Source organism: Neolamprologus multifasciatus, chromosome 22 (genome assembly GCF_963576455.1).
Source record: "Neolamprologus multifasciatus chromosome 22, fNeoMul1.2, whole genome shotgun sequence".
NCBI classification, from domain to species: Eukaryota; Metazoa; Chordata; class Actinopteri; order Cichliformes; family Cichlidae; genus Neolamprologus; species Neolamprologus multifasciatus.
The window spans coordinates 32,149,941-32,177,898 of record NC_140459.1 but is presented as its reverse complement, the minus strand read 5'-3'; the positions used below and the strand labels follow the sequence as shown (position 1 = coordinate 32,177,898).

Sequence of the window (27,958 nt, the reverse complement as noted above, 5' to 3'; positions counted from 1 at the left end):
CTGATTTAAAAGTGGATTTATGATCATGATGTTATCAAGCAGGTAGTAACAGTTCACAGTTTGACAAATATCACCGATCGCCTGTATCCTGTATTACTCAACAACAGAGTCAATTACACGTAATGCTCTAAAATTTAAAATGTGCAAGTCTGTGATTCACTGAAATCAATAAGATGTGAAAATAATATAAACAACAATCACGACTTTATATGGTAAAGTGCAACTGACAAAGCTCTATGCTACTATGTATTTATAACAGAACTGCTCAGTATTAGTGTATCAGGACCTCTGCTGTTTGACAGCAGAACAGTTTAAGATCATTTTTAGCATAGATTTGTGCTCACCTATGTTTTTTTTCACCATCACTGTTTACTATAACAATAAATATACACTTTATCTCATAAAATATTTTTGTTCTTAACAACACTATAACACGTTTCCTCCTAATATTAAGCACGCTGACTTATAAATTCGGACACTGTCAGATTACACGTTCACTCTCATTGTGCATCTGTTTCACAGATTAATGAAACTTTATTCTCTGACTCTGTTCCGTCCTAGCAGTGACACCACCACTAACTAATATACAGTAATATACTAATAATATCTCAAACTTTGGTATGACTGCCCACGCTGATTAGAAACTGCATACCATAGAGGATTAGTTCTGACATTAAGCTCGATCCTTTTGATCCTGTAGATCTGTTTGCTTCTGCACTGATGTCAGGTCCTTCTCAGAGGTGTTGGAGGTGTTTTAGCAAGAGTCTGCAGACTTTCCCATTCTAACCAAACTACAGCGGCGTGCGTCTCCATGACACAGAAGAGAGGAGGAAGTGAAGTCAGCAGCTGTCCTCCTTGCTTATGCCACATTACATGTATCAGGGTCTCACGCTGCAGGGGAGGTTTCATCACCATCCTGCTCCTCTGTGGCACAAGCTGTTTGACTGGGACTAGGAGTCTTCTGTAGAGAAAGCTCGATGTGTGTTGGGGAATCTCTGGCCGGTGAAGTCTGGATCGTCTCTCACTCGTTGTGTGATGTCACACTTTACCTGGCAGGAGGATACAGACAGAAACAGCAGCTCACACACAAAACTAACTCAGAACAGTGAAGTACAAGATCTGTATTCCAGGGCTGGTGGTACTGCCACGGAGTTCGTATCTCTTTTTGAACTTACCTATTTATTAGGGGTGCAACAATACTCGTATTGATATTGAACCGTTCGATACAGAGCTTTCGGTTCGGTACGCATATGTATCGAACAATACAACATTTTTAATTTATTTTATCAACTTTCCTTCTGTCTGTGTTGAGCGCTCAGTGGATCTGCGCTCGACAGTGCAGCCTAGGCGGAGTAGTCGAACGCAGATTCACTGAGCAGGGCAAGCTAGCTAGCTAGCAGAAGCTAAGCTCTCCTTGCAACATGGCAAGTTGAACCTCCCCCACCCTCATTCAGATGTGGCGTTTGGAACATTTTGGTTTTCATGTGACGTATGACCCTGAAGGTAAGTGTGTCATGGACAAAAGTAAAACAGTATGTTGGATGTGCCACGCAATGCTCAATTACATGGGCGGGAACTAGTGTGTTAGCAGGTTAGCTCGTTAACATGTTGGCCATCCAGCCCCACACACGGGGCGATCCGCGGTAGCTCGTTAATGGAGATTTGCCGTGTTGTGGCGTTAACGTCATTTCAGATTAACGCTGACAGCACTAGTGGGAACAAAATGAATATGACTGCACATTTACTCCGACATCATCCTCGTGCAAAGACAAGTGGAAGCAGACAAAAACAACATGCACGCATGCTACAAACTTTACCCGAGTCATTTAGACAGCCGTTAGCACATGATTCTCCTTATGGGGACCTGATATGTTTAATATGCTGCTGAGAATATAGCCCAGAAGAAGCGTATAGTATAGCTTTTATTTTGGAAAGAGCCATTTCTCTGTAATAAACTCTCTTTTCCAAAGATGAGTGATTCCTCAATCAGATTTTTTTTTTTATTACTTTGTTGTTTCAGCAACATTGAATTTAAAAACTGTACTTTTGAATTAAAATATATATTTATAATTTTAATAAATGACAAATTAAAAAGGCATGAACATTTTTTTTGTATCAAAAAAATATCGAACCGAACCGAACCGTGAATTTTGTGTATCGTTGCACCCCTATTATTTATCTACCAGTATTGTTCTTTATAAAGTTGGGTTCTCTCATTCTTTCCTTTGAATGGGGTAATGGACCTCCTCACTCTTCTAAAGGTCATTTACAGAAAACCACTAAAAGTGGGAGCCTTTCTGTTTTTTATTTTGATGTTTTTTATTTGGCTGTTAATAAAGCTAATACATCCTGATGATGACGTTGTTTCCTCACACATCTGCCGGTGACAACTTCATTTTTAGAAACTCTCTGAAGACTCTAAATTAAATGCAAAATACTCTCTGAGAAACATTTCTGTTCACTTCACAATAACAATCGACCATCTTTTCAAGCCAAGATCATTTTCCTACACTGGAAAAAGAATTGCGTCGCATAAATTTTCATCGATCAGAGTGTTTCCTTCTCTTAACTTCAAATCAACATCCATTTTCCTCAGTTACATTTTTATTGTTACCTCCAAATCAGACATTTTGTATGGGAACGTCCTTGAAAAGTCAAACTTTGTATGATCTCTTATTGCCGCAACAAACTTCTAAACATTTATTATCCAAGTTTTCACTACACTAGTTACAGCAAACTATCTTAGCAAAGCCGGTCCAATGAACTGAGATGAGCTTTGGGAGGAGGGCCTGGCCATTTACTCCTGTCCCATGGAGGAGCAGCTCTGACAGAAGGCATGATCGCTACAAAATCATTCATCTTATTAGAATGGAAATCGGCATCACCTCCCTGTTTTAAAAGGTGGCTTAGTGAGATGTTGCTAAACTTGAATGGATTTTGGTGTAGTAAAGGAGATGTCCCCACCTTTCAAGAGGCTTGGAAACCTTTCTTGAATTGCCTTTGTTTAATATTTAACCTTTGTTTAACATTTGCTTGTTTGTACTGGGCTTACTTTAGTGTAGAGTATGCTACACTGCAAAACAGGATATGTCAACAATCAATACTCAATTTTGGATGAATAACAATAAACAGGAGTAATTAAGTAATCAAGGTATCTCACGTCATACTTCATCATCCCAGATCAGCTCTGCAGCAGCTGATTACCTGTTTGGCGTAGGCGTCCTGTATCTCTGGGCTCTCCAGCTCTACCTGCAGGCTGTTTGGGGACGAGACAGGCAGGACTCCCACAGCTCGAGCAGCTCGACTAACTGCGTCCGACAGGGACAGGTGCGGTCCTTCACACTGGCTCGTCTAAGGGTAGAAACACTAACGTCATCCTTCTCTGCCCAACGGCCTTTTTCAAAAACCTGCAGTTCTACCTTCATATGCAAGTGAGAGAGTGCAGTCTTTTTGTTAGAGCTAAGGCTGACAACAGTAAGAAGGGATCTGTGACACAATCAGACTTTTCTGTTCAGTGAGTTTGGAACAGCAGGTCTCACCTTCCTTCTCTTAGCAGGCATCCCATGCAGGTAGGCATCAGACAGCGGGGGCTGGGCTTTGATCTTCCTCTGGGACAGCATGTCATGTCTGATGATGGGAACCCATTCCTGACCAACGTATTATTGCACAACTGTAAGTGATGGTCACTCATGTATGTAGCTAAAAAATCTGTGCAAAGGAAAATCACAGTTGTAGAGGGCTTTGCCCTTCACAACTTTCCCCTGGATGTCAGAACACACACAACTGCTTATTTACATTTCCTGCCATAGATGCCTTTATGAAGACCACGCTGGAGAAAACAAATGCTAAGGCAAATAAATTCTGTAACTATAGTGACTGTCACTCATTTTTTAAACAGTGTGGTTTTATTAAAATAAAATAGCTTACCATCCCAGTACCATCCATGTTTAAACGGACTGAGAACGGATCGCTTTTCCTGCTCTGATTCTTTCTATTAGACAAAGTTTCATTACAATGTACAACAGAGGATAGTTCAGAATATTAAACATTAAACAGCACTGGCATTACTGTCAGCTGCCCAAGTACACAAGATACCCAGAAAATAAGTTTGTTTGTTTGTTTTTTTTTTTGGGGGGGGGGGGGGGGGTTAATCTGTGGGCTACTCAGAGACAATAGTCATGAGCCTTTCAAAGAAGTCCAGAAAACGGGACCACAATTTATAAAATTTCTTTTTTTTATCCACAAACTGTCCATTTTTTTCTAAATCCATACAGGACATTATATCTTTTACCAACTGCTGTGCGAGGGAGGAGAAGATTCTTTCTCTTTGTTCTGGGCCGCACCAGAAACAACACAGAGCGGATCTCGTTTCATTTGATGCCGCAGGACTTCACACATAGTTTGGAAAACAGAGTTCCAGTGAAGGACAGGAAGTAATGGACCAGGAGCACCCCTACACCTTCTACAGGTCAATATACCAACTTAGCCCTGGACCAGTGTGTGTCAAGCACACACTGATATGTTGTGAACTTGGCCAAGGATTGAATCCCACAGTTTATGTGTGATATGAAAGTTAAGATTTTGTTCCATTTAGATTGGACAGCAGCTACTGAAGAACATTGGAAATTTGAAATTAAATTGTACAGAACTGATGTTGTGCTCCTAGAGGCTGGTGTGACCATTAAAGAATTGTCTACAGGATTGTCTGGAGGTTTTGGGAGGTTTGTGCTGTCAGTGTCAGACCTGTAAAAACTGAGCAGTGGCAATGCCAACTTTGGTGGATAGTTGAGAAAAACTTGCAAATTGTCCATTTACATATAAGTTCGCAAAAGAGTTTAGAGCGGGGTCGGCAACCTTTCTGATGACGAGTGCCATCTGAAATTTCCTCAGAAGTCAGTGTGCCATATTAGCAGTAAATTTAATAACGCTCTATATCAACAGTTACAGACTATATAGAACCACTTTATAGAATTATATTTGTTCGCAGATGTTGGCAGCTATCAGCGAATAGTTATCAGCTATATTGAAACAAAAAAAGACTTTTTTATCCATAACAGCAAATGAACTGTACAACAGAAAAATGCAAATGCTATTTATGGTCTCCTCACAATAATGATAAGAAAAATAAACTAGGCCAATATGGCATGTTTGTTAATACAGAGACACACATGTTAATGTGATCTCTGGTCTCCCACTCAGAGACACAGGTCTCCGAGTGTCCAGCATTCAGAGGCTACCTGAGGACTCATGTGAGAGAAAATCTGCTCACACAGATATTAGAGCCAAATACTATCAACAGTGCCTCTGCAATGTTCTGAAGACAGTTAAACTTGTCAGGTAGTGATGTCCAGCAGGTGAAAATGCACAGCTGTGGATTCCAGCTGCGTTCGTAGTTCTGCAAACTTTGACCCCACAGAGTCGAGCTTTTCATTCAATCAGCTGCATTTCGATGTCCTCTGTGTCCAGCCAGTTAATGTGAGACAAATCCAGCTGCTCATTAAAGATTTCTGGTTTGATCAGAAAATAAAACATTGGTCCAAACACCTGAAAGTCCCAAAAACACTTTGTGAATTCTGTCTCGAGTATCCGGATGTATCCGTGTATTTCTGCGGTGCTGATGCTGCGCTGAGCGGAGAGCTCCTGAAGCTTTTGAAGTGTCGGAGTGTGGAAATTTCAATAATGCTTGAGGAAAAAAAAAAAACGCCAGCTAGCAACGTCTCTCTCACCGGTAGGTAAAGTGATTTTTATCCAATTAAAAGTTGAATCTGATTGTTAGGTTTGTTAGCTAAGATACCGTCATTAAGAAGCGGCACAACTAATGTGTCTATGCGAGCTAATTTGCGATGTGCAGCGTTGGCCCGGCCATTTAGTTTTTAATGCACCTTCTCAAATTAATTCACTGTGTGTCGTGCCCAGGGCTGGACTGGGACAAAAAAATCAGCCCGGGCATTTTGACTAAAGAACTGCCCAAACAACATCTGCTGGTTTCCTCTTTCTGGCGCGAAGTGGGCGATAAACAAACAAGAGAGACGATCAGCTGATCATTGATCAGTTTCATGATTGAAGTAGCAACAGGAGAGGGAGGGGGAGAGAGAGAGAGAAGAAGAGGCAGCTGTGCAGTGTAACGAATAAATAAATCCAGCTTTGTGTCCGTGACAAACTGTGTTCCTCTTCTCCTCAATACAAAACACGTAATATTTTCGATTCCGTTTTTTACGGGACGGTTGGAAACTCTACTAACTAACCTTATGAATAAAATAAAGTTCACTATCAGTAACATCATAGAAACTCCATCATGCTAGCTAGTACGCAGTACGAGTTATTGTAACTGACTGTAAAAAGTCAGCACAACGAAAATAAACTCCACCTAAACTTGGTTTATATCCAAGTTCATATCCAACCCAGTCTATATCTGACCAACATAGACTGCAGGTCATAACTTCTTACCTGAAGTTCAGTTCACCTGACACTCGGACCGGCGGCCGCCTCGGGTCTCTCCTCCTCCTGCCTCCCCTCTCCCTCATCCACCTGCTGGCCTCTGTGGACGCTCCGCCACAGCCAGTTATTTTTACACATCGGCCAGCATCTGGCCAATCCACCACATTTTATTGTTTATGCCGTTACAAAAAAATAAATAAATCATCGACCCGCCGGTCAAATGCCCGATGGGTCGATGGCCAGTCCAACTATGGTCGTACCATCAGTTAACCCTTCGTATGCCAGCTGTGGCACGCGTGCCCAGGGTTGCCGACCCCTGGTTTAGACCCTTTCTGTGAAAAGCCTTATCTGTCATTGAAGGAACAAATAGGTGGTTTGCTGCAATTGGGCTTTGAAGTGAGAAAGCTCGGAGACCAAGACTCGTCCTAAACAGAAACCAAATTCTTAGAGACTGACTGACTCCTCTATTATTACTAGGTGAAGACAAAGCAAGAGGAAGTGATGAACCTAAAGTCGCAGGTTAAGAAATCTTCCTGTTCAAATAAGACTCCATGGTGACCCAAACAGGTGATGACGGTTCAAGATGGTAGTGTCGCCAAGACAGCACACACCTGATATTTGCAGCCCAATAGTAGTATTGGAAACTAGGAAGGGCAAAGCCTCCCACCAGCCTGGGTCTTTGAAGAAGAGCTTTCCTCAATTTTGAATGTTTACCATTCGAAATGAATGAAGTGATTAAAGAATCCAGAGATTTAAAAAAGGATTCGGGAATCATGATGGGAAGGCATTGAAATACATATAGAAATGTTGGAATAGCATCATCTTTACAGAGTTAATCCTGCCCATTAAGGACAAAGATAAGTCTTAGAAGTGTTATTAGATAAGACTGTGGTTCCATTTCTGAGGTTTGTTAATGACTTGTGCAGGAATAACATAAACTCTAAAAAAACAAAAACAGAACAAAACCTCGTCCTTACAGGTGGAACAGCTGCTGCCCACGGCTCCACTTCAGGAGCCACTTCGTCGTGTCCTGCTCGGGGCCCAGAGGAGCACTGAGATGAACCATCCACAGATAAACCAGGTGGAGGTGCTTCTCCCTCTCGGGTGGAAACCATGGCCTCCTCCGCTGTAGTGGCTGCAGCTGGAGACGAACTCTCCTCCATCTGACCGAGAGGTGAAGTGAGCACTAGGACTGCAACGATTCGTCGACATGATCGATGACGTCAACTACAAAAATGTGTGAACGCGGAATTTTATTTTCGACGCGTCATATACTGATACCTCGTAAATGTGATTTGGTAGCTGCAATACACTCCAGGAAGCTATGGGGGCAGTATCGCCTCTATCGTCTGCCAAGACTGTGCTCAATACTAACGAAGAAGAACTCAGCGCGAACGGCAACATGGAAACGGAGATTTGAAAGCATTAACGAGAAAACAAAGTTAAATGCAGACTGTGGACAGCTTCCATCCACGACAGCACTACTGCAGCGCGTGAGCATTGAAAACGCGGTTTAGAAAGTTCAGTTAGTGCATCGCGCTGACGCCGTGTTTATGTTCATGTTTGTACTGTTTCTGTTAGCTTACCTGTGGGAAACTTCTTAGGATGACGCTTGCTAGGCAAACACCATTTCAGTTTTGTTAGCTAATGAGTCAAAATGCCAATCAAAAAGGAGTAGCTACACTGTCTCCTATTTTTTTCCTCACATTAATATTAGCATTTATTTTGAATAGTAAAAGTCTTTCACCCAACGTTAGGTACTTAATCTGTGGGTTGGACTAATATATAATCAGTTAAACGGTTAGTTACTAACCCCAGTTACTAACCCCATGTTGCTCTCCGATGCATCCATCGAAGTGTGAATGTGTATGAATGTTAGACAGTAAGCACTTAACAGTAAGGATGGGTACCGGTATCCGGTGCCATGATGGCACCGGTTCTGACATGAACGGTAGTAACCGGACCGAAACACAGCGCACGTTTTGGTGCTTTTTTTTTCCTGAGCTGTGATGACTTTAGATTCTAGCCAATCATTTTACGTTTCCGAGGATAGTAGGCGGGCCCAGGTACGTACGTTCTTTTAGAGCAGAGCTACAGATTAAAAATGCCCACGGTGAAGCGGTCAAAGTCTGGCTGTACTTCACAGCAAAAGATGCAAACTCAGCAGCTGCAACAAGTGCTTTAAGCTGATACTGTGATGCTGTCAAAGGAGGTAACACCTCAAATCTGATGAAACACCTGGCGACGCATAGCGTTTTTTTAAAAGCCGAGAAATGCGCCGTATTTGATAGCTTGCTGCGAGACATCACACCGAGCACATCTACTGCGGGTGTGGTGCCTGTTATCGGACCCGGAGCCCTGCCAGTGTAGCAGAAATGATGAGGATGATGATGCAGCAGCAGCCGTTCTTCTCTGTGTGAGTAGCTTAATGTTGTTCGTGTGTAATTTACGTTGAGTAGGCTAACCACGTTATTACATTAATGCATGTAAGGTGAACTAGCAAACATCATCATAGTTACATGCAGCTGTCTTCTTGTTTGATGGCAGATGCTCCCTTCACCCTGGACAAAAAGGCTAAAATGACCAAAGAAAAAGAGGAAAACAGCTGAACATGAGAGGTTTTTGGACCAATTTTGTGTTCTCCATTCTTTAACACCGGTTCGAGCACCGTTTAAGCACCGGCACCGTTTCAAAAGTACTGGTTTGGCACCGGTATTGGATAAAACCTAAACGATACCCATCCCTACTTAACAGTTTAGAACAATTGCTGGTGTGAATGAGTTAGTTGTATAAAGCGCTTTGAGTGCTTACATAGAGTAGAAAAGCGCTATATAAGAACCAGTCCATTTACCATTTAGTTAGTTGGCACTGAACGCTACACCACCTGAAAAACCAAAATAACCACATTTATGATTAGTAACAGTCTTTGCCCGTGAAAACACAGGTGTATAGATGAGTTTGTCCTCATCACGTCTGAATGGCTGAAGACAGCGAGATGCTTTCATGACAGAGAGCATCTTTAGCGAGGTTATCAGCAGCTGGGAGCAAGGCTCACTCCAGAGCACGTCCCACTGCAATCATGAACTCATGAACCGAATCATCTGTAAATGTTGGAAACTTGTTATTCTGGACTGAAAAAAAGGAATATTTTTGACTTAATTTGAAGCTTTATTTGAACTTGTGGACAGAAGCCATTTTCGTTTTGTTTGCACATTATGTTTTTGTTTACATACTACTATCCCTTTATTTTCTATCACTTATATTTAATTCATTTATTTTTTTATATTTTTTAATTTGGTTTTTATTCTGATGGTCCTGCTGAGTAATGTTAAAAATACATTTGATTATTTTCACATTCACATGTTTCCAGGGTCATTATTATAATTTGTTGCGTGACGAGACAACAGGGTGATGTTCACAGGTGAGCAGACTTGAGCAGGTGAGGTATTGAAGCCTAGAATAGGAGGTTTGCCCACAGGAAGCAGCAATAAGAGTTAAATGCTGACTAATTGGCTAATCGAATAAAAATTGGCAGATTAGTCGACCACCAAAATAATCGTTAGTTGCAGCCGTAGTGAGCACACGAGCCTTTCATGTCGTTCCATTGGACTGAAGCACATTTGTAAGATACAAACTGCACTGCATATGGCTAGAGCGCCTAGCCCTCACAGAGAGAAAGCATAATCGTTGATTTAAACACTAATAAAAAATATTCACTAATTCAGACTAAAATACAAGATCATTTTTCAGTTACTTATACAGACTCTAATTTTGACAGTTTCACAAGTACAAAATGTCACGTACTCCACCTGAATCTTTGTTATATTTTATGACTGAACTCATATAATGTCCAGCTAACTGAAATAGAAAAGCTGAAGTTAGAAAAGAACAAAAATAAGTAAAAACTCACCTCCACACTTGCTCGCTCTGTTGGCTGTTCCACCTCAGTCTCTGTCCTCTGGTTCAACTCCTCCTGAAATAACATTTCAGGAAATGTAACTAAATCTGATTCTAATTACTCAAATGACAGATTTAAACGTAGTTGTTAAGTCTGCTGTTGGAACAGGGTCGTATTGTAGACACAGTCAAATCGGAATACATTCAAATGAATGTTTGATCATGACCCTTACTTATACAGCTATGTTGGGACCAGAGATGGGTAATCCAATTACTTTTTTCAAGTAACGAGTAAAGTAAGGGATTACTTTTACCAAAACGGTAATTAGATTACTGTTACTTTCCCGTAGGAACGCTGCGTTACTGCGTTACTAAAACCGTGATTTTTGCGAGAATGTCTCATGACAGTGACGTAAGCAAGTGCGACGTTCGTGACAACAGCTGTGTGCAGATCAACAATGGATCATATATCGAGTGCAGAGAGAGTATGAGCGTGCAGCGTTTAAAGCGTGGAAGTACTGACCTTACTTTGAGTTTGATTCCATAAAAAGTGACAAAAACATTAGTGTCCGTTGTGCGTGGGAAGAAAACTTCTTTTTACAGCAAAAAAACCCTAAACTTCCAAACAAGCACCGAGTAGCTACGACGTAATGGGAAACTCACAGAGAAACTCACGGATTCTTCCACTGACCGCTGCACACCTGCACCAGGGTAACCCTCCGCCTACCCCACTCCTGCTTTACAGGTGAAAATAGAGCAACAGGACCGCTAGTCTTTGACTTTATTTATTTTCTGCTGTGTTTTACTTGCATCTATTTGAAAGACTGAGTGTAAACACAAAAAATATTTTATTTTATGTGCTGGAATGTGCAGAAAATAGGTTTTTAATTTCTTCCAGTCAGAGAATGTTGCATATAATTAAATTTTTGCTTGATGCATAAAGTTAAAAGATTAAAACTAATAAAACAAGTTTTAAAAAGAGACTTTTCCATTTGATTACATTTTGTATGATGATTATGCAGAAAAAGTAGAATTGGGCTGAAAGATCTATCACTTTATCACCTATTCAGGTTGTAAATCGTGTTTTTAAAAAGTAACTAAGTAATTAAGTAATTAATTACTTTTGAAAATAAGTAATCAGTAAAGTAACGGGATTACTTTTTTGGGGAAGTAATCAGTAATTAGTTACTGATTACTTTTTTCAAGTAACTTGACCAACACTGTTTGGGACCTGACTGTGTCTGTATTACTTGCATTGGCAAATCATATCTACATAGATAATGTGGTTTTAGTAACAGCTTGATTAAGGACAGAAAATCCACCTGTAAATGGATAATGTAGTGTTGGATTTGGTCCTCAGTAACTGGGTTATGCTCCAGAATGATGTGCAGCCTCATAGACATCATGTTGGTCAGCCAGTTGACCAGACTGGGATTGACGTCTGCAGACATCCTCCTCTGCACAAACACAGAGATACACAGTAACAGGCAGCTGCCAATCTGTGCCACGAGCAAAGCACGTGATGCTGCGTTACTGAAGATGTATACAAACAATGTGTTGGTTGATAACAGCAGTCAGAGATCTGTGTTCTCCTCCCAGGCAATACAGGTTTAGAGCCAGACACTCAAACAGGCTATGAGTGCACAGCAACAGCAGGCGGGGGCCAAACATGTGATCTGCGACGTGGAAAAAACAAAAAACCCAAATATAAAACCATCAGTGCAGGATTCTGGCTACACAAAATACTAAGATAAGAAAATACTGTCGTGAAACGATGCCCCTCTGTGGAGGTGATATAGTTGAGCAACTAGATCAAACATCAAAGGTTGAAATAAAACTGAAGTTATTCCATAATCCACAACAAACTGACCCCCAGCTTTAAGCCATTAACACACTCAATGCCACATATAGCATGCCTCAAAAGGGTTTTAGCTCAAAACCTTCCATGTTCCATGTAAGCAGTTCTTAATGCCCTCTTTTCCCAACCGTTTCCTTCTTGCAATCAAAGTGAACTTACCGTGGCAGCGAAGGATATGTGTGGCCATTTGCGTGAACTGCTGTCTGAAGAAAGACAGGTTGGTCTGAATTATGTCCACTCCCTCACGCACTGTCACTGTGGCCTAGATGCAATACACAGCGCTCACTTATGTGCACATGTCACAGGAAATTAAGGGTCCGTGTTACTATGTTTGTGTGTGAAAGACATCGTCCTTACAAAGCTCTCAGCTATGTAATCCTCAAGTCCATTGATGAGGTCCTCAGCTGCTGCCTGGAGGGAGAATAATGTTACATTTGTTCATTCGATTTTATTTTTTTAAGCACACCATTGTTTTTCTTGTGACATTACCAATAAGTTTGATGTGTCACATGGCCTTCTTCCTATTGAAAAAACAAAAGTTGTATCCAAGATGGCCGACTTCTAAATGGCCACCATGGTCACCGCCCATCTTGAGGAGTTTGCCCCCTCACATATACTAATGTGCCACAAACAGGACTTTAACGTCACCAACCATTCCCATGTTATTATAGTGTATCCATATAAATGGCCCACCCTGTATATTTTACATAGATTGAACACAGTGGATCTTTCATGAGTGACGATTAGGGTTGCAACTAAAGATTCTTTCAGTTACACTGATTAAAATACAAGCTGTGTGAAATGCACATGAGATCATGATTTATGTTTTTCCCATATAGGAGAGGAACAGCAGCGCTGTCCCAGTAAAGACGGCACTGATGCCATTACATTAACTCTACATAGTACTCACAGCTATGTTGGCATCAGTAGGTTCTTGGTCCTGGAGATAGTGTTCAGTGAAGAAGTCTGTGAGCTGAGGCTGGATGCGTCTCAGAGGCTGGGCGTTCCCATGAAGCAACAGCACCATATCCACCATAGAGAAACTCTGACACACCAGGGAGAGCAGGTCCCCAAAGAACCCTACCATCAGATAACAACCATGGTGATTAGTGTGAACTGCAAGAACTTGTTAGGCACAATATCTTCATTCAAGGACTCACCCATGGCATCCCCAGAGCCAGGAACAAACAGGTTATTGGTCTGGGACAACCTCTGGATGAACTGGGCAATGCTTTCTCCATTGCCCTGCTGTGCCCCAAACGAGCTCATCATGGTGGACAGCACTCCCTGCATAATGCCAGAGAATAAATCTGGGCTCAGAGAGTCTCCGGCTGGGCTGCTGCCGGTCTGAGAGGGAGCAGGACCAATGGACTGATGAAGAAGTGAGGCCCTGGGGCCAGGGGCAGGTGGCTGTGCAGAAACAACACCTGTTGCTCATTGACTGGACAAACAGTCTTTATATTAATGTTCAGAAATGTTTAATTCAGGTTTTCTGTCATTTTATCTAAACTCACTGGTGCCACGTCTGACACGCTCTGGAAGAAGCCAGGAGCCCCTGGTAATGTCACAGTGATGGATGGAGCCAATCCAGAGGCAGGACCACCCAACCCTGCTGCTCCCAGTAGAGATCCCAAGAGCTGAGCCATGTTTCCCTCTGGGCTGGTCTCTGCTGGCTGACCGACTGAGGTAGTACTTGTGGTGCGGGTGGATGTCTGTCCAGATGTATTAGCTGAGGGAAAGTGGGGAGAAGCAGTGCTGGAAACAAACATGGGAGAGGCAGACAGGGAGGACTGAGAGTTCGCTGAAGGATCACCTAGAGAGTTAAAAAAACATGAAAAAATAATATTACATTTTTGAGGCCAATACTGATAAAAGTCAATATTAATATTATTTTTATTGCTCTCCTAACTAGTCTTCACACCATTTGTTGTAGAGACATCATTTATATGTCCTCCTACTTTTTTTTTTTTTTTACTGGTTTTTCCAAGGGTGTGAAGCCAGGTCTCCGATTCAGTTATCCTGGCCTCCAGAGGTGTAAACATTTATTACAAGTATTGTTTTTAATAAAGGATGCTCAGGATTAATAAACCATCTGACACACTGTGCAGGAAAGTGCAGGAAGGACAGGTGAAGACGCCGTGCTGCTAGTCAGTCAGCTATACGCTGAGGTAACCTAGTGAATCTCTAAAGTCACAGTGAATGAATACTGAGTAAGAGTGTGCTTTGGATAAAGCATGTGATGATTACACTTTTAAAATAAGACATTATCCATAAGCTTTTAAGTTAACTGGCTACACAGATGAGCTACACAAAAACACCACTCTGCATTGTAACAGGAACAGGAAGTGACACAATGGCACTGACCTGGCTGCTCCAGCATCAGAAGCTGTCCAACCAGACCACTGATCATCTGGGTGAGAGAGGAGGGACCCAGTGCTGTGCCCTGTTTACAAAAAGGTGAAGTGTGCAGAGCCACACCAGTGAATATACGTTTACTGCACAACAGTTATTCTACATAATTCAGTGCGTTGTAAGATGTATCAAAGGTTCTAAAATTAGCTGACAGTCGATAATCAAATCATTTATGTGTCACTTTTTAAGTACATTATGTTTGTGATGTTCAACCTGTATCTCCTCACACTCTGTGGTGGGTTACCTGTCCTGGCTGCTGGCCACCTGTAGCCCTCAGGTTGATGGTATTTCCCACAGGCTGGGTGATGTGGGTGGACAAGGAAGGCCTGGTGATGACCACCCTACCCTGTACAGGGGTGTTGGGGAGCAGCGGTGAAGCGGCTGTCTGTGCACTGGGTGTTGAGTCAGAGCCAGAAATCATGTGCACTGGGTGGGCTGCTGAGGGTGCAGCAGCCATGGCAGTGGGTTGGTGAGAAAACTGGTGCACAATTGCCTGCATGAACTCAGGAGGTAATTCTGTGAAGTGGGCAGGTGTTGTGCCTGAGAACAGGGAGAGGACTAAACTTAATTGAGTGAGTGCACTTGAAGTCCACTTGGCCCAAGGTGTTAAAAGGGGGGGGGGGGGGGGGGGCACCTATACTAGAGATGGCACGATACCACTTTTTTAATATCTTGCTGCTTTTTGTATAAGTTCATACTCAAGTTAAAAAAAAAAAAAACACTAAAGCTTTTCTGTTATACCTGTATGCAAAAAATACACTGCACCCAAAATATTTCATAGTTCAGCAAAACTGATCAATCTAATAACTTAAACCTACTCCATCCTCCCTATTCTGGTATTTTAAAGAGTACTTAGCAGAAATATTAAACAACCTAACTAATAGGGTTGCAAACTCCCAGCAAAAAAATAAAAATAAAAAATAGGGAACCCCCCCCCCCCCCCCCCCACCTCATGATGCTTAATCGACGTAATCAACTTTAATTTGATGCAGGGAAAAAATGCACAGAAATAAATTATTTTTCAAGAATAATTAAATAGATTCAACATCTTTCTTCAACAGAACTGCAGACTGCACAGATGGAAAAAGTACTATAGCTTACTAGGGTATATTAGACTTAACAGTTACTATATACAGTAATGGACTTCTATACATTTTACATCAGATTAAAACTTTGGGTGTATATTCAGATAATTATTAAATAATTAAAAGCTCGACATTTTAAATGAGAATAAGAAAGAAAAGTATGTCTTTGTGCCCCCTTTTCCCTGTTCATGCCCTATCGGCCCCCCTGGCTAAACTTTGCTAGATCCGCCCCTGCACAGTTACCAGCGTCAGCTACGTAGAAAAAGATCCTGGTGTAGAAAGTAATATTAAATAAATTCTAACAACAGCTTATCAAGCTTAAACGTGCTGCTGTTGTTCAGCCGCTGGTTTCCTCTTTCTGGTGCGAAGTGGGCGATAAACAAAAAAGAGAGACGGACTCACGACAGAAAAGCCGATCAGCTGATCATTGATCAGTTTCACATTGAAGTAGCAACAGGAGAGAGAGAGAAGAGGGAGTCGCTCCATATATCGGTTGTTAAGCTTAACGTGGGAATGCTTTACAAACATTCAGAGATGAACTTACACACTTGCTTTACTTCTCTAACCAATAACTTTCTCAGAGATGAAATGCCGGTTTGGTAGCGAGGCGAAAAATACGCAACCAGACCGCTGACAGGTCTCGCACGCCACAGCTGCTCTATCACATGAGCACACTGCTCCGACGTGCTACAGTTATGAGCTGGGTTACGCTATGTCGCAAGTTTTGTGAGGTGCTTTTTTGATATTTAACGGATCGGATTACATTTTTTATTTCTCTCCGATATCCGATCCAGTCATTTAGGTCAGTATCGGACCGACACCGATACGTTATATCGGATCGGTCCATCTCTAATCTATACTGCACTGTTTAAGCAACAACTCACTCAATGAAATCAACATTCATTTGCCAAGAAAATTATTGTTGATGTTTCACTCACCAGGTTGTTGAGAAGCTGCGGCATTTGGTTGTCCTGGTATCTGAGACCCTGCAGTCGATTCACCTATTCAACAACATCACAACTCTTTCAGTTTCACAGCAGGGGAACTGATACACTCATCGAAAATACGCAGTAGCTGTTTCAAATGTAATGTGAACACACTCATTTCAGCTGATGAAAGCAGCCATTAGAAGATCAATAGATCAACCCTGTAGTGACACATGACAGATTTCTAAATGATGCACAATAATAAAATTGTGACCCATCTGAAAATACCGTTTGCAGATTACTGTAATTGTTTGATTTAATTAGATAAGACCCATTTATCCAAATAAACAAATGAATAGGGCTGTGCGATATGACCAAAATCTCATATCCTGATATAAAACATCTATCGTCCGATAACGATATAAATCACAAAAATGTAACATTTTCTGTAAAGTCTGTGAATCTCGGGCAGCTCGACTTGCGTGAAGTGTTTCCAGCTGCGCGTCATGTAGCTGGAGTCGAGTGTTTTAACGATGCATGAAACGATACATTTTTAGACATAACTTGTAACGGCCGCTGTTTTCTTTGTGAGCATTTATTACACGGCGTACTGCGGGGAAAAGCCTGTTCTAACGTTTGAGTCTAAGGTTTATTTTTTAATTCTCATCCATAAATAATCTGCTCTTTCACGTGATTCAGTTTATTATGAAAAGTCTCAACAGGATCTTGAGCTTTATTGCGAAAGGTTTATGTGGAACATAAACAAGCGGACACGCGATGCTGTTACCGTCGTTGTTGCTAACGACAACGCATAAAAACAGGCGCTTGTCAGTCTGTAGTGTGGTTATATTAAATATAAGAGAAAGAGAGAACTTTAAGAAATTAATATAGCCACTACAGTGACCATCAAAACGATGAAAAAATATTGCTGTAAACTGTTTATTTTGCGACACCACGAAACAAACGAACGTAAAATGAAACGATAGACGTTTTTATATTGTCATCCGATATATATAGTTATATCGAACAGCCCTACAAATGAATACAGTAAATAACCACAGAAAGAGTTTCACCTCTGTTCTGTGTCGTGTATAATACTGGCATCAGACGGGTCGCAGAACTTCATGTTCTATGAAGGAACAGTCAGTTCTATGAAGGAACTGGAGCACACGTACCATCAATGTTCATCTGCATCATGACTACAGGCTCCATCGTCTGATGTGTGATCCGGATCACCCTAGGTCCTCCTCGATTGGTCCCATTTGCCTGAAGAGGCAGAGTCTGGCCTGTAGCCTGCTGATCTGATTGGTCAGTGCCCTGAAAGGTTTGTTGCTGTCCATCAGTTGCTTGTCTACCATTAGACGTCATGGTTACTGTTGTCCCTAAATGCATCTGGAGGGGAAATTTATTTCAAGGTTTGTGACAAAAGGTAGGGTAAGAATTCACAAGTGACACTGCCTGAAGCCCTCTGATCTATTCCTTCTCCTTCGTAAACAAATGTTGACATTTGCATTTTCAGGTCCAAACACTGCTTAATCGCGCAAATCTGCACACTATTTTAATGCACATTAGTTTACATTGCAATAATGCATTAAAGTTACTAATCAATCAATGATTTTGTTGCTTCCTGTGCTGTGCAAGTAATAAGTAATTTTTTATGAGTAATGAAACCAACCACTGAGAGCTACCAGATAACACTGCGCTGACACTAAGGAAATATAAGCAAAGTGGCACCTCCCTCATATTATCGGTCAACATATGAAATCCTGAAAAATAATGTAACACTTTCATTATATCATGTCCAAATATTATGTCTACCCTTTAGGTTTAAAAAGGAGTCCCTAGTTTTAACATGTAGACGTTACTTAAAATCTATTTTTTAAGGACTATATTTCACTGTTTCTACACTTTATATAAGAACTCAGACAGTGCATGGTGACAGTAATCCTCCTTCTAAAGTTCTGCATATTATTATATAATAACATATATAAACATACATTTCTTGTAGTTGCTCACCGGGATTGCACAAATCTCAGGAGGGGTTTTAGCCCACTCATCTATACAGGCGCTCTCTAAATGGTTTATATTTCTATAGGACGGAGGTTTGGAGACTGGACAGGCACGCCATGATCTTAATATGTAACTTTTGTATTTTTTCTGGATTGGTTGATATTTATACTTTCCATTAAAATGAAACTGCCATAATAATATTTTTATATAATTTTGTAAAGGTCTTTAAAGAACTAAAAATAATAGACCTTTAAACATTAATGCCTGTTTTTTCTTGTGTATGCAGGAATGTGCCTGAGACAATATGTTACACATTTTATTTTGGTTTCTTATGTGATATTTAGGGATGCAACGATACCAATTTTTTCAAACCGATACGATACCGATACTTGGATCTGAGTACTTGCCGATACAGAGTACAAAAACCGATACTTCTACCACACACACACACACAAATACAATGAATTGGAAGACAGGTTTTATTTTATTCTCTGCCGATAAAAAATTAAATCTTAATAAAAATGACCACAAAAACATTTCAAGTGAAAAATAAGCACTTCTGTTAAATTATTGCAGAGTCTCCACATTGTAATTTAACAAAATATCACTGAACTATTGGCACTGTCTCGAGCTTTCAGAATAATAAATAAACACTTCTGTTTGGAATAAAATAAATACAAATTAGGTTTGAGAATAAAATAAACTTTTAAATTATTGCAGAGTGTCCATATTGTAAACAAACAAACAAAATAACTTAAGTATTTGGCATTGACGAACAAACTCCTCATCTGCCCGTGGATCATCAGTCCACTGTGCTGTTAAACCAAGAACTGACATCGCACACACAGCTTGTCTTTACCTCTTCAGAAAGTTTTGGCACCATTATCTCCCTGATTTTCCACGACCAGCATTGGCTGGTCATCCAGAGCGATAAAATGAGTCAGAGCCTCTGTTATTTTAACTGCCCGTGGATTTTCTCTTGACATTTTTCTTCGCTTTTCTAAACCCTGAGTTAAAGTTGGCTGTTCCACACTGCTGACATTTTTTTTAGTCTAGCTACAGCAGCCTCCAGTTTCTCTTTTTTATCTGGAGCCGCCAGTCTCACTAGTCTAACCCTGTGCCTGTTTAGCGCCGGATGTCCCCCTAGTGGCCAATCTAAAAAACTACAACAGAAATGACAAGCCACCCTCTGATTAATTAAATAAGTTATTATCGGTTCATGTATCGGTTAACTTTTACAAGTATGAGTACACACACATTTTACAGTATCGGCCCCGATACCCGATACCAGTATTGGTATCGGTGCATCCCTACTGATATTTAACTGCTGTAACGTTTTGCTTTTTAACCTGCTGAGGGACTGCATATGCAAATTAGCTCTAAGCAAACTCTTATAAAATGCTTATATTGTACATGGTCCCTTTTCAATCCTAATCAATTAAATTAAATTAAATGTGCCTTAATTGTATGAACCTACTGAAAATCTAATGCCACTGTACACCTTTACAATGGCAGATAAAGATATTATATTTGGTACAATTCAAACACTATCCATTGCTTGCATGTTATAATTGTTACGGTTATTACACTATATCCTAACACAATAGTTCTTCACAGTAGCCAAAAGATCAGTGTGGTGTGAACCTACTGGCAGATTAGCCTGAAGCAGAACTGGGTGGTTGTAGTGAGCCAAGGGGCCAACCGCATACAGGTGACGTGGAGGAGAGGTTCCCAGGTTACAGCGTAGGTCACCAAGGACAACCAGTGTGATCCCTAAGAGACGAAGAGCATCTCCAACCAGGTTAAGAATGCGCTGATCTTCCTCTCTTTCCTGGGTCTGTGAAAAGAGTTATAAAATCATGATTAATGCTTAAACTAAAAAGCACTGACATGACAGTATCTGCTTATCTGCAGAGAAACTCTTGGTTTCTCTTATTGAAGCCGCTTCCATCAGTGCAAAAGGCATATTTCTTAGCAAGAGCTCCTGTCACAAAGTTTTGAGATGTATTTTTCCCAAGTACACTAGTGTGAATATTTTTGCTATGGCCACTACACGTTCATCTTACATTGTTGTTGTAGTCTGCTGAGGTGGCAGCTCCGAGGATTGAGTGGGTTCTCTCTATGAAGGGACGTAATCGCTCCTCCACCCTCCTGACCTCAGAGAGAACCTCCACAAAGTCAGCGGGACTAGGGTGGCTGAGGACAAACAATGGGAAAGAAGAGTCAGCGCTACAATAAACACTGGCATTTTTGACATGTGTTATAGGTCAGTTTGCACAGCATAAAGAAGCTAGGACATACAAAATGATATATAACATGATGATCTTTGAGAGTCTGCACTAAGGCGCACCGGATTATAAGGCGAAACAAAACAGTCAGATAAGTCAAACTTTACTCAACTCATTCTTCTTCCTTCCTCCACTTCCGTACCATCGATTCATTATTGTTGAATTCTCTCGTAGATGCTCTATGTTGTTACAGCATATTAATGACTAACCTCAGTTGTTCTCCTGACTGAAGTTTGGTCTGTTTACAGCATCCTGCCATGTGATTGCATTTGTCTCTAACCATCAGGAACCTTCACATTAACTTTCATCGAGTGGAAAAGTGTTAGCGTTCATCCTCCAGCTTCACTGTGTTTATGCTATGCTAAAATAGCTGTGTCGCTAGCAATCACGTAGCACATCGTTATATACCAGCTAGCCCAACTTCAGTAACCCTACAAACGTCACTGCTGTTTAGTTTTCTGTCTTCATTTATGTTGGAAGTGATAGCAGAGCTGTACGTTTGAATTTTCTCAGAAATCTCTCAGTCAAACATGCTATATCATGTTTAGGTGGAAGCTAGCGAGCTAACTTCCTGCTAACTTCCTGCTAACTTCTAACTCTGTTAAATGTAATAAATTCTGTTTTCATGGATGCCTGGATGTTAAACACCATAGTTACACCTGGTAAAGCAGCAACGCTGATCATTTTATTAAAGATGAAATAATTTAGACTGTTTTTAGCTCTCAGTGATGCCGCAGTGTTTGTTTGAGTTTTGGACCCAGATTACTCCGCGAGGCTCCTGACTACGACAGCCGTAATGCTCCGACAATCCATCGAGCGCTGCGGCTTCGTAGCTCACCAAAGTCGTACTAAAACATTTTTTGACAGATTTTTGAGCACCGTGTACCACATGAAATCAGTTAGAGGTCAGTAACCACAGCCACTGTCGATTTTTGAGAAAATTAAAGGATTTTTTAGTGTGCCTTTATAGTGCGGAAAATACGATAATTTTATGTCACTACTTGGTATATTCAGGATTGACGGTGGCTTGAATGACTGCGTTGGAGTTGACCTCCAGCGTTGAGGTCCTGCCCACTGAGTTCTCAATGAAGAATATTTATGTGCTGCTATCCTTGTATCACCAAGCACTACAGTATTCATGTGTGGGGCTCTGAGTCATAGGCTTTCTTATAGTCAGTCCAGGTGATAGTCATGTTGGTTGGTCTGGCGTATCAATGAGCAGCTGGTGCTGTAGCCCTTCTAATGCCTTTTAGAGATGTGCTCATGTACTGACTTATGCGCCTACTCAGCTGCTGATGATGATGATGATGATGCCTGTGGAGAGCCAGGTAACTAGTTGCTAATTTGAGACTGTTGTAAGGCTGTGATAAAGTCCTTATAGTAGTGATCACAGAGGATGAACGATTCTGTGAGAAAACACTGGAGTACTCAGTTACAAGTAGCAGCAGTAGCTAGAAACTGTTTAGCACATGACACAGCAAACTGTAAAGACCGTATGATCAGATACCAGTTATTCATTTTGACTTACCTGGGCCCAGTGACAGCTGGTCTCTCAGTTTGGGGTGAAGCTGATGCTGCTGGGGGTGAGCTGGTAAGCACTACTTGTGGTGCTTCAGGCCTTCTTAGAGATGAGGACAATGGTGTTGGGGACAAAGAAGACGGAAGCATCCCTGCTTCTGAATGGGAGCTGCTGGCACTGGGCACTCCCTACAACACAAAACATGTCACTGTTCCCACAAGCATTTCAGTAGTTTTTTGTTTAAAGATTAATTCAAGAAAACTTTCAGCATCTAAATTTGCATATTGTCTACTCAACAGAACAAGTTAGTGAAAAGTGACTGCACACACATCCTGGTACTGAACCTGGGCTATTACTATAGTACTGTCGCTGAAGAGAGAAGTTGTAGTATTTTTGATTCAAAAGAATCCTTGGAGAGTACGGCCAAGTCAATGCCATAATTTGTCAGCTTTCTTTTGTCCATATACAATCTGCCCACTGAATTTCATTAAGTTTATTCTTTGTTTAATCTCGTTTACAGACACAGTTGCCTCATCTCTCAGTTTACAGGTCGACAGGTTTTCAAAGATGCTCTGAAGAGTGACGCCAATGAAGGGCCTTAAACCTGCATTCTACTCAATGGCCAGCAGGGTGCAACCTGTCTGCAAAAAGACTTCCAGTTGTATATGAGTGTATAGGAACAAAACACTGGCTCCCTTGTTTTGTCACCTCAGTAAACACATTAATGATGACTTCATATTTTCAGTCACTAGCTTCAGGACAGACAGAATTAAACTTAAAGTTCATTTTGTTACTCTCAGTTAACCCTTTAAGACCTACCATAGAACCAAGTCCGCCACAGCTTATATTATATTTTTACATGCTGTGGAGCCATTTTTGGGAGCATTTCAAGTTGATATACGTCAATACAACCATTACAGCCCAGATTTTAATAATATGTCTGCATTAAGTGCATAGTAATTACATAAATTGCAAAAAAGTGCAATAAATTACAAAAAAATTGAAAATTGTTTTTGTTTTTTTAACATATATTTCTAGTTAGAGAAATTTAAGAGGCTTATCCCTCAAAACTGTAAATACAAAAAAGTTTCACAAAATAGTTTCCCACCACAGGAAATTTATTTTGAGTGTCTTCATAGTTTTATTTTTGAAATACACCAATTTTTATATACTGCAGGAAAAACGAAAATAAATATTATAATGCAAATTTGCAAAAAAAGCAGCATATGCATCAAAATAAACTATTTCCAGCAGTGCAATATGAGTCCTAAGCATCCCAGAAACCACACAGAAAGTCATAAAGTCAAAGATAACTTTTAAAAACACCAGTATAGGCTCATGAGGCCTTGATGGTAAAAAACTATTTCCGCAAAAATGACGTCACTTCCGGTTTCGGGCAGGTCATGGCGGACATGCGATAGTTCACGCTGACGTCTATTCCAACGTAGGAAGTGTTATGAACAGCTGATCGGATCGGCAAAGCGTGTTTCTGGAATATTATGTTTTTGTTGCTGCAAGTGCTTTTTATGCAGTTTTTGCAAAGCTTTATGTGGAAGGAAACTGTGACCGAGGACAAGCTGATGGCATAAGATGTAAGTACAACTCCTCCGGTTTCATATGCAAAAAAAATTATTGCGCTAGCTCACGTGGTTGCAGTTTTATAGGGATTTAAAAGTAGTTGCGCAAAACGGAGCGTGCCGCTCTGACCGGTTTTAAAGGGTTAATATTCGATTCAGAAAAGAACTTAAATGGGTTGCTTATTGGCTAATGATTTGTCAGAAATCAAATACAGTGTTCAGTCATCAGGTCTGGTTTCATACCAGCAAGATAGTGATGGCTGCAATCCTTAAACCAGTCAATAATAGGTGCTTACTAACATGCTTGGTAAGACCTATGATTACTTTAGTACTTTAGTGCTGAAAAGTTTTTCCTTCCCCATTTTTGTATTATCTTATCCATTTTCAGACTAGAAATAAAAAAGAACTCTAAACAGAAGCCATAACACAATTGATTCTCTGACTCCGCTGATAGCAGTGTTACAGTATACTTCCTGTTTGATCACCCAAAGTATGCTGAGAGCTGTTGTGGCAAAAATCTATTCATAAAAAACAAAGTGACAGAACAGTACCAAAACACATTTATGACACTAAGAAATACTGTGAGACTGCAAATAAAAACAAACAGTACATATGAAAACAGTCCATGTACTGTACCTCCAAACTGTGGATCAGAGAGTGAGCGTCTCTAAGCAGGTTCTCAGCAAGCTGCAGCCTCACCCTGGGTTCATTCTCAACTGACCGGTCCAGGTTGATTTGCACATCCATTGAGCCGTTGCTCTAAAGATGCACAAACATATATTAGATTTACAGGATGAGTGAGGTAGAAGGGGTTTCCAAAAAAAAGAATAAAGAAATGATTGGTGAATAATGACACTTTACCCCCGAACCAGTGCTGACCCTGGCTTCACCATCTCCAGTCAGCATCTGCTGAACTGACATCTGCAAAACAAAACAAAAAACCACAAAAAGCTCCTTACAGTTAAATTTAGGCCATCATAACCGCTAGTGATGCGACGTTCTGTATCGAGGCTTCGAAGCTTGTGTCGAGTAATGGAGGGGGCGTTTCCGCGATGCGCGTATCGAGGCTTGCTTCATTTATGGGAGGAGCTGTAAATGATGACATCCGAAGCCTCGCTGCCCGGCTGTACCACGTGACTGGTTCAGGAAGTGGTTCGAACTTTGCCACGAGCTATGACAGCGATATAAACCCCTCAGACTTCATTCAAAAATGTAGGTGTTTGATGGAGAGTTGCGGTTAGTGAGAGTTAGAGACAGTTTGGAGAGAGTTTGGAGGTTTATGAGAGTGAGGAGAGAAAGTCAGGAGAGAATGGAGCCAGCTAAGAAGAGGAGGATGTCCTCCCCTGTGTGGGAACATTTTGATTTTATTCCTCCCAACAAGTTATGTAAATTTCTACAGAAGATGTATTTTCATAATACTGATGGCGCAATAAAACTTATGTTAAGCGGCTTTACTTTTGTACAAGGTGAAGTGTTTGCTATGTGCCAGGGAGCTGGGATATAACAACAACACCTCATCCATGCTTAGGCACTACAGAGCTTTGCATGAGAATAAGGGGAACACCGATTGTGGAGCAAGACCAGGTGAGCCATCAAATGCCATGATAATATAGCATGCAGTAATGTTACTAAATGATGTAACAATATTATACAACTGTAATAAGTTACGTGTGTGTATTTATATTTGTGCTTTGTTCTCCTGAGGAAAGACAACAAAAACAATCTCAAATAGGTAAAACCTGGTTAGCATGGTGATTGAGGACTCCCAGCCATTTAGCATTGTGGAGGACAAAGGATTTAAAAGATTTGTTAAATCGTTAAATCCTAGCTATGTTCTCCCCACTAAAAGGTCATAAAAGCAGTGAAAATGCAATTTTTACAGAATAAAATGTGAACAAGCAGGACTGAGGCCTCAGTGTGTAGCTGTCCACACCTCAACGTTACAAAAGCACAACCACTGTCCACACCCCAACCACACCTCACCTCACAGTAAATGATCATTTCCATTTTAAGCATTTCCAAATGATCATTTTCCATACTGCCAGTATAAATATACACAGTATACTGCCATCACTACAATATACATGTTTTACACACTCCTTTTGTTGTTGACATTTACAGGCTGTCCAGTAGATGTCCTACTAGAGCAAATGAAGCTTCAAGAAGCTTTGCGCTGGGGTGAACCAATTGGATGAAAAGCTTCAGTGCTTCATGAAGCTTCATCTGCCCATCACTAATAACCGCAAATCCCTCTGAAACCCTGTAATGTGACCTGTGTCGTAATCTGAAGTGTATTTCTTTAGAAATGTGTCGTACACAATAGTACATGTATTAAAGTATTTAACACATAATGCACCATGCACAAGCATGAGTAGGGTCTACACATGTTTACCACAAGAGTGTAAGTAAGCCTTTACCGTTCCCCTCAGAAGAAAATAAATACGCAGGCCTTGACCCCACCTGTATCTGCTGCGAGTCCATCATGTTGACAGGTAGGTTGAAGCTCCCCAGCATCACATAGCTGTTGCCATTGCGGTCATGTGGGGCACCCTGGGAGGAGGCATGGCTGCTGCTACTGCTTCCACCCTCTGCCCCATCAGTAGAAGCACCTGCACTCCCAAAGGAGAACACAGTGGCCTGAGGCGGGGCACGCTCCACCAGATGGATGACTTTACCATCTACATCTAAAGGAAAACAAAGTGATGGACATCATTAGATGCTCCAAAATATTTATGAGTTACTGTTTGGCAATTTTTGTTGAAAAAGATAATAAGTGTATGAGAGGGGGAAAAAACAAACAAACAAACAAACAAAAACCCACACAAATCAGACAACAGTAGCCAAAATATTTAAATAAGGATTAACTTTAGATCGAGTGCTTGAGCAAATGCAAAAACTGAGCGAGAGGGGCTGCTACTGTGTGTGTATATGGATCATATCAAACACTGAAATACATTTCTTGCAAGCAGCAGTGAATTTTGTTCGCTCAAAATAAATTTCTCCTCAAAATGCAACACTTGTACTTGCATTTTATTTTACTTCGCTCAGATTAATGGCACAAAAATAACGCCACAATCAGACACGTGTTCAAAGATCATCCTAACTGTTTGGATGCACAGGTCACGTGGTGTCATTTGCTCACTGTATTCAGTCAGCGTTCTGTCGTCCTGTAGCACTCTGCCCTGGTAGATAAGTCTCTGCTTGTCAACCGGGATCTCCACTGAGGACGCTATGTGCTCCTTGAACTGCGTCACTGTCAACTGGAGAAAATACAAACACACAAGATATAAGCACCCACCAATCAGTTACCAGTAAGGGTGAGGATGTCTAACTAGATCAGCATTTTAAACAGAGACTATTACCTCGCCTCTGACTTTGTAAATCCTGCTCTGTGAGTCCAGAGTCTTCACTGTGACTTCAATCATCCCGCTGGACTCCGTCATACTTATCAATGTTCTAAATAGAGCGTTGGCCAGTTTATGTGCTCTTCTGTATTTGTAATTGTCGCGACTGTGGGGAATGGAGGACGACTCAAGCTTGAGGAAACACGCTGCATCTACGGCATGAGATTAGTCAAAATAACAGATATGGTGAAAGCAACTTGCAACAGACAACCCATACCCTGTTGTTGTTAATTTAGTTAGCTAGCTAACGTCAAGTAACCCCTATTACCGAGAAGGTAACAGTGCTAACTAGCTAATTTCCCCTGGAAGCGACGTTGCACGAGTTCGGTTGAAAAACGTCAGTCAGCTAATCGACACAAAAACGTGGGGTTTGTTTTGAAATGGCTGTCTACAATATTAGCCAATGCAGGCTGAGCCGTTAGCTAAATAAACTCCCAAACGTCGTAATGGAAGCATGGTCACATGACCTCGATGACGTAAGATGTTGACGCGACTGCGTCTGAGCGCTTTTACAGGCAGAGGTACAATAAACATACTGACTGAG

At 41.0% G+C, this 27,958-nt stretch overlaps 2 protein-coding genes across 10 annotated transcripts in view; one reads left to right on the top strand and one right to left on the bottom strand.

Annotated features, from left to right (window-relative positions):
* Position 1: 1 nt before the first annotated feature.
* Positions 2-27,914, bottom strand: bag6l (BCL2 associated athanogene 6, like). 9 transcript variants are annotated; one of them, XM_085147656.1, is made up of 24 exons: positions 27,373-27,914; positions 27,153-27,270; positions 26,471-26,694; positions 24,872-24,931; positions 24,647-24,769; positions 22,443-22,621; positions 20,693-20,822; positions 20,275-20,463; positions 17,792-18,008; positions 16,629-16,691; positions 14,850-15,145; positions 14,558-14,636; positions 13,708-14,006; positions 13,354-13,603; positions 13,104-13,273; positions 12,551-12,604; positions 12,353-12,455; positions 11,887-12,011; positions 11,658-11,792; positions 10,349-10,411; positions 7,416-7,601; positions 3,540-3,647; positions 3,205-3,419; positions 2-1,049 (listed from the first exon to the last, which is right to left on the bottom strand). In XM_085147656.1, exons 1-23 carry the CDS (start codon positions 27,451-27,453, stop codon positions 3,246-3,248), a joined length of 3,426 nt encoding a protein of 1,141 aa, XP_085003782.1. In that variant the 5' UTR covers positions 27,454-27,914; the 3' UTR covers positions 2-1,049; positions 3,205-3,245. The 9 variants fall into 9 exon arrangements, with proteins under 9 accessions (XP_085003782.1, XP_085003783.1, XP_085003781.1 ...); XM_085147657.1 differs by having other exon boundaries at positions 3,205-3,351; positions 17,792-17,933; XM_085147655.1 differs by having other exon boundaries at positions 3,205-3,351; positions 10,349-10,408; positions 27,373-27,913.
* The window catches only part of LOC146493773 (uncharacterized), a 561,837-nt gene continuing 544,511 nt past the window's right edge, over positions 10,633-27,958 (top strand). Inside the window, exon 1 of the mRNA XM_085147705.1 lies at positions 10,633-11,080. The gene's annotated coding sequence lies outside the window, so the exon portion shown is untranslated. The remainder of the gene's footprint in view (positions 11,081-27,958) is intronic.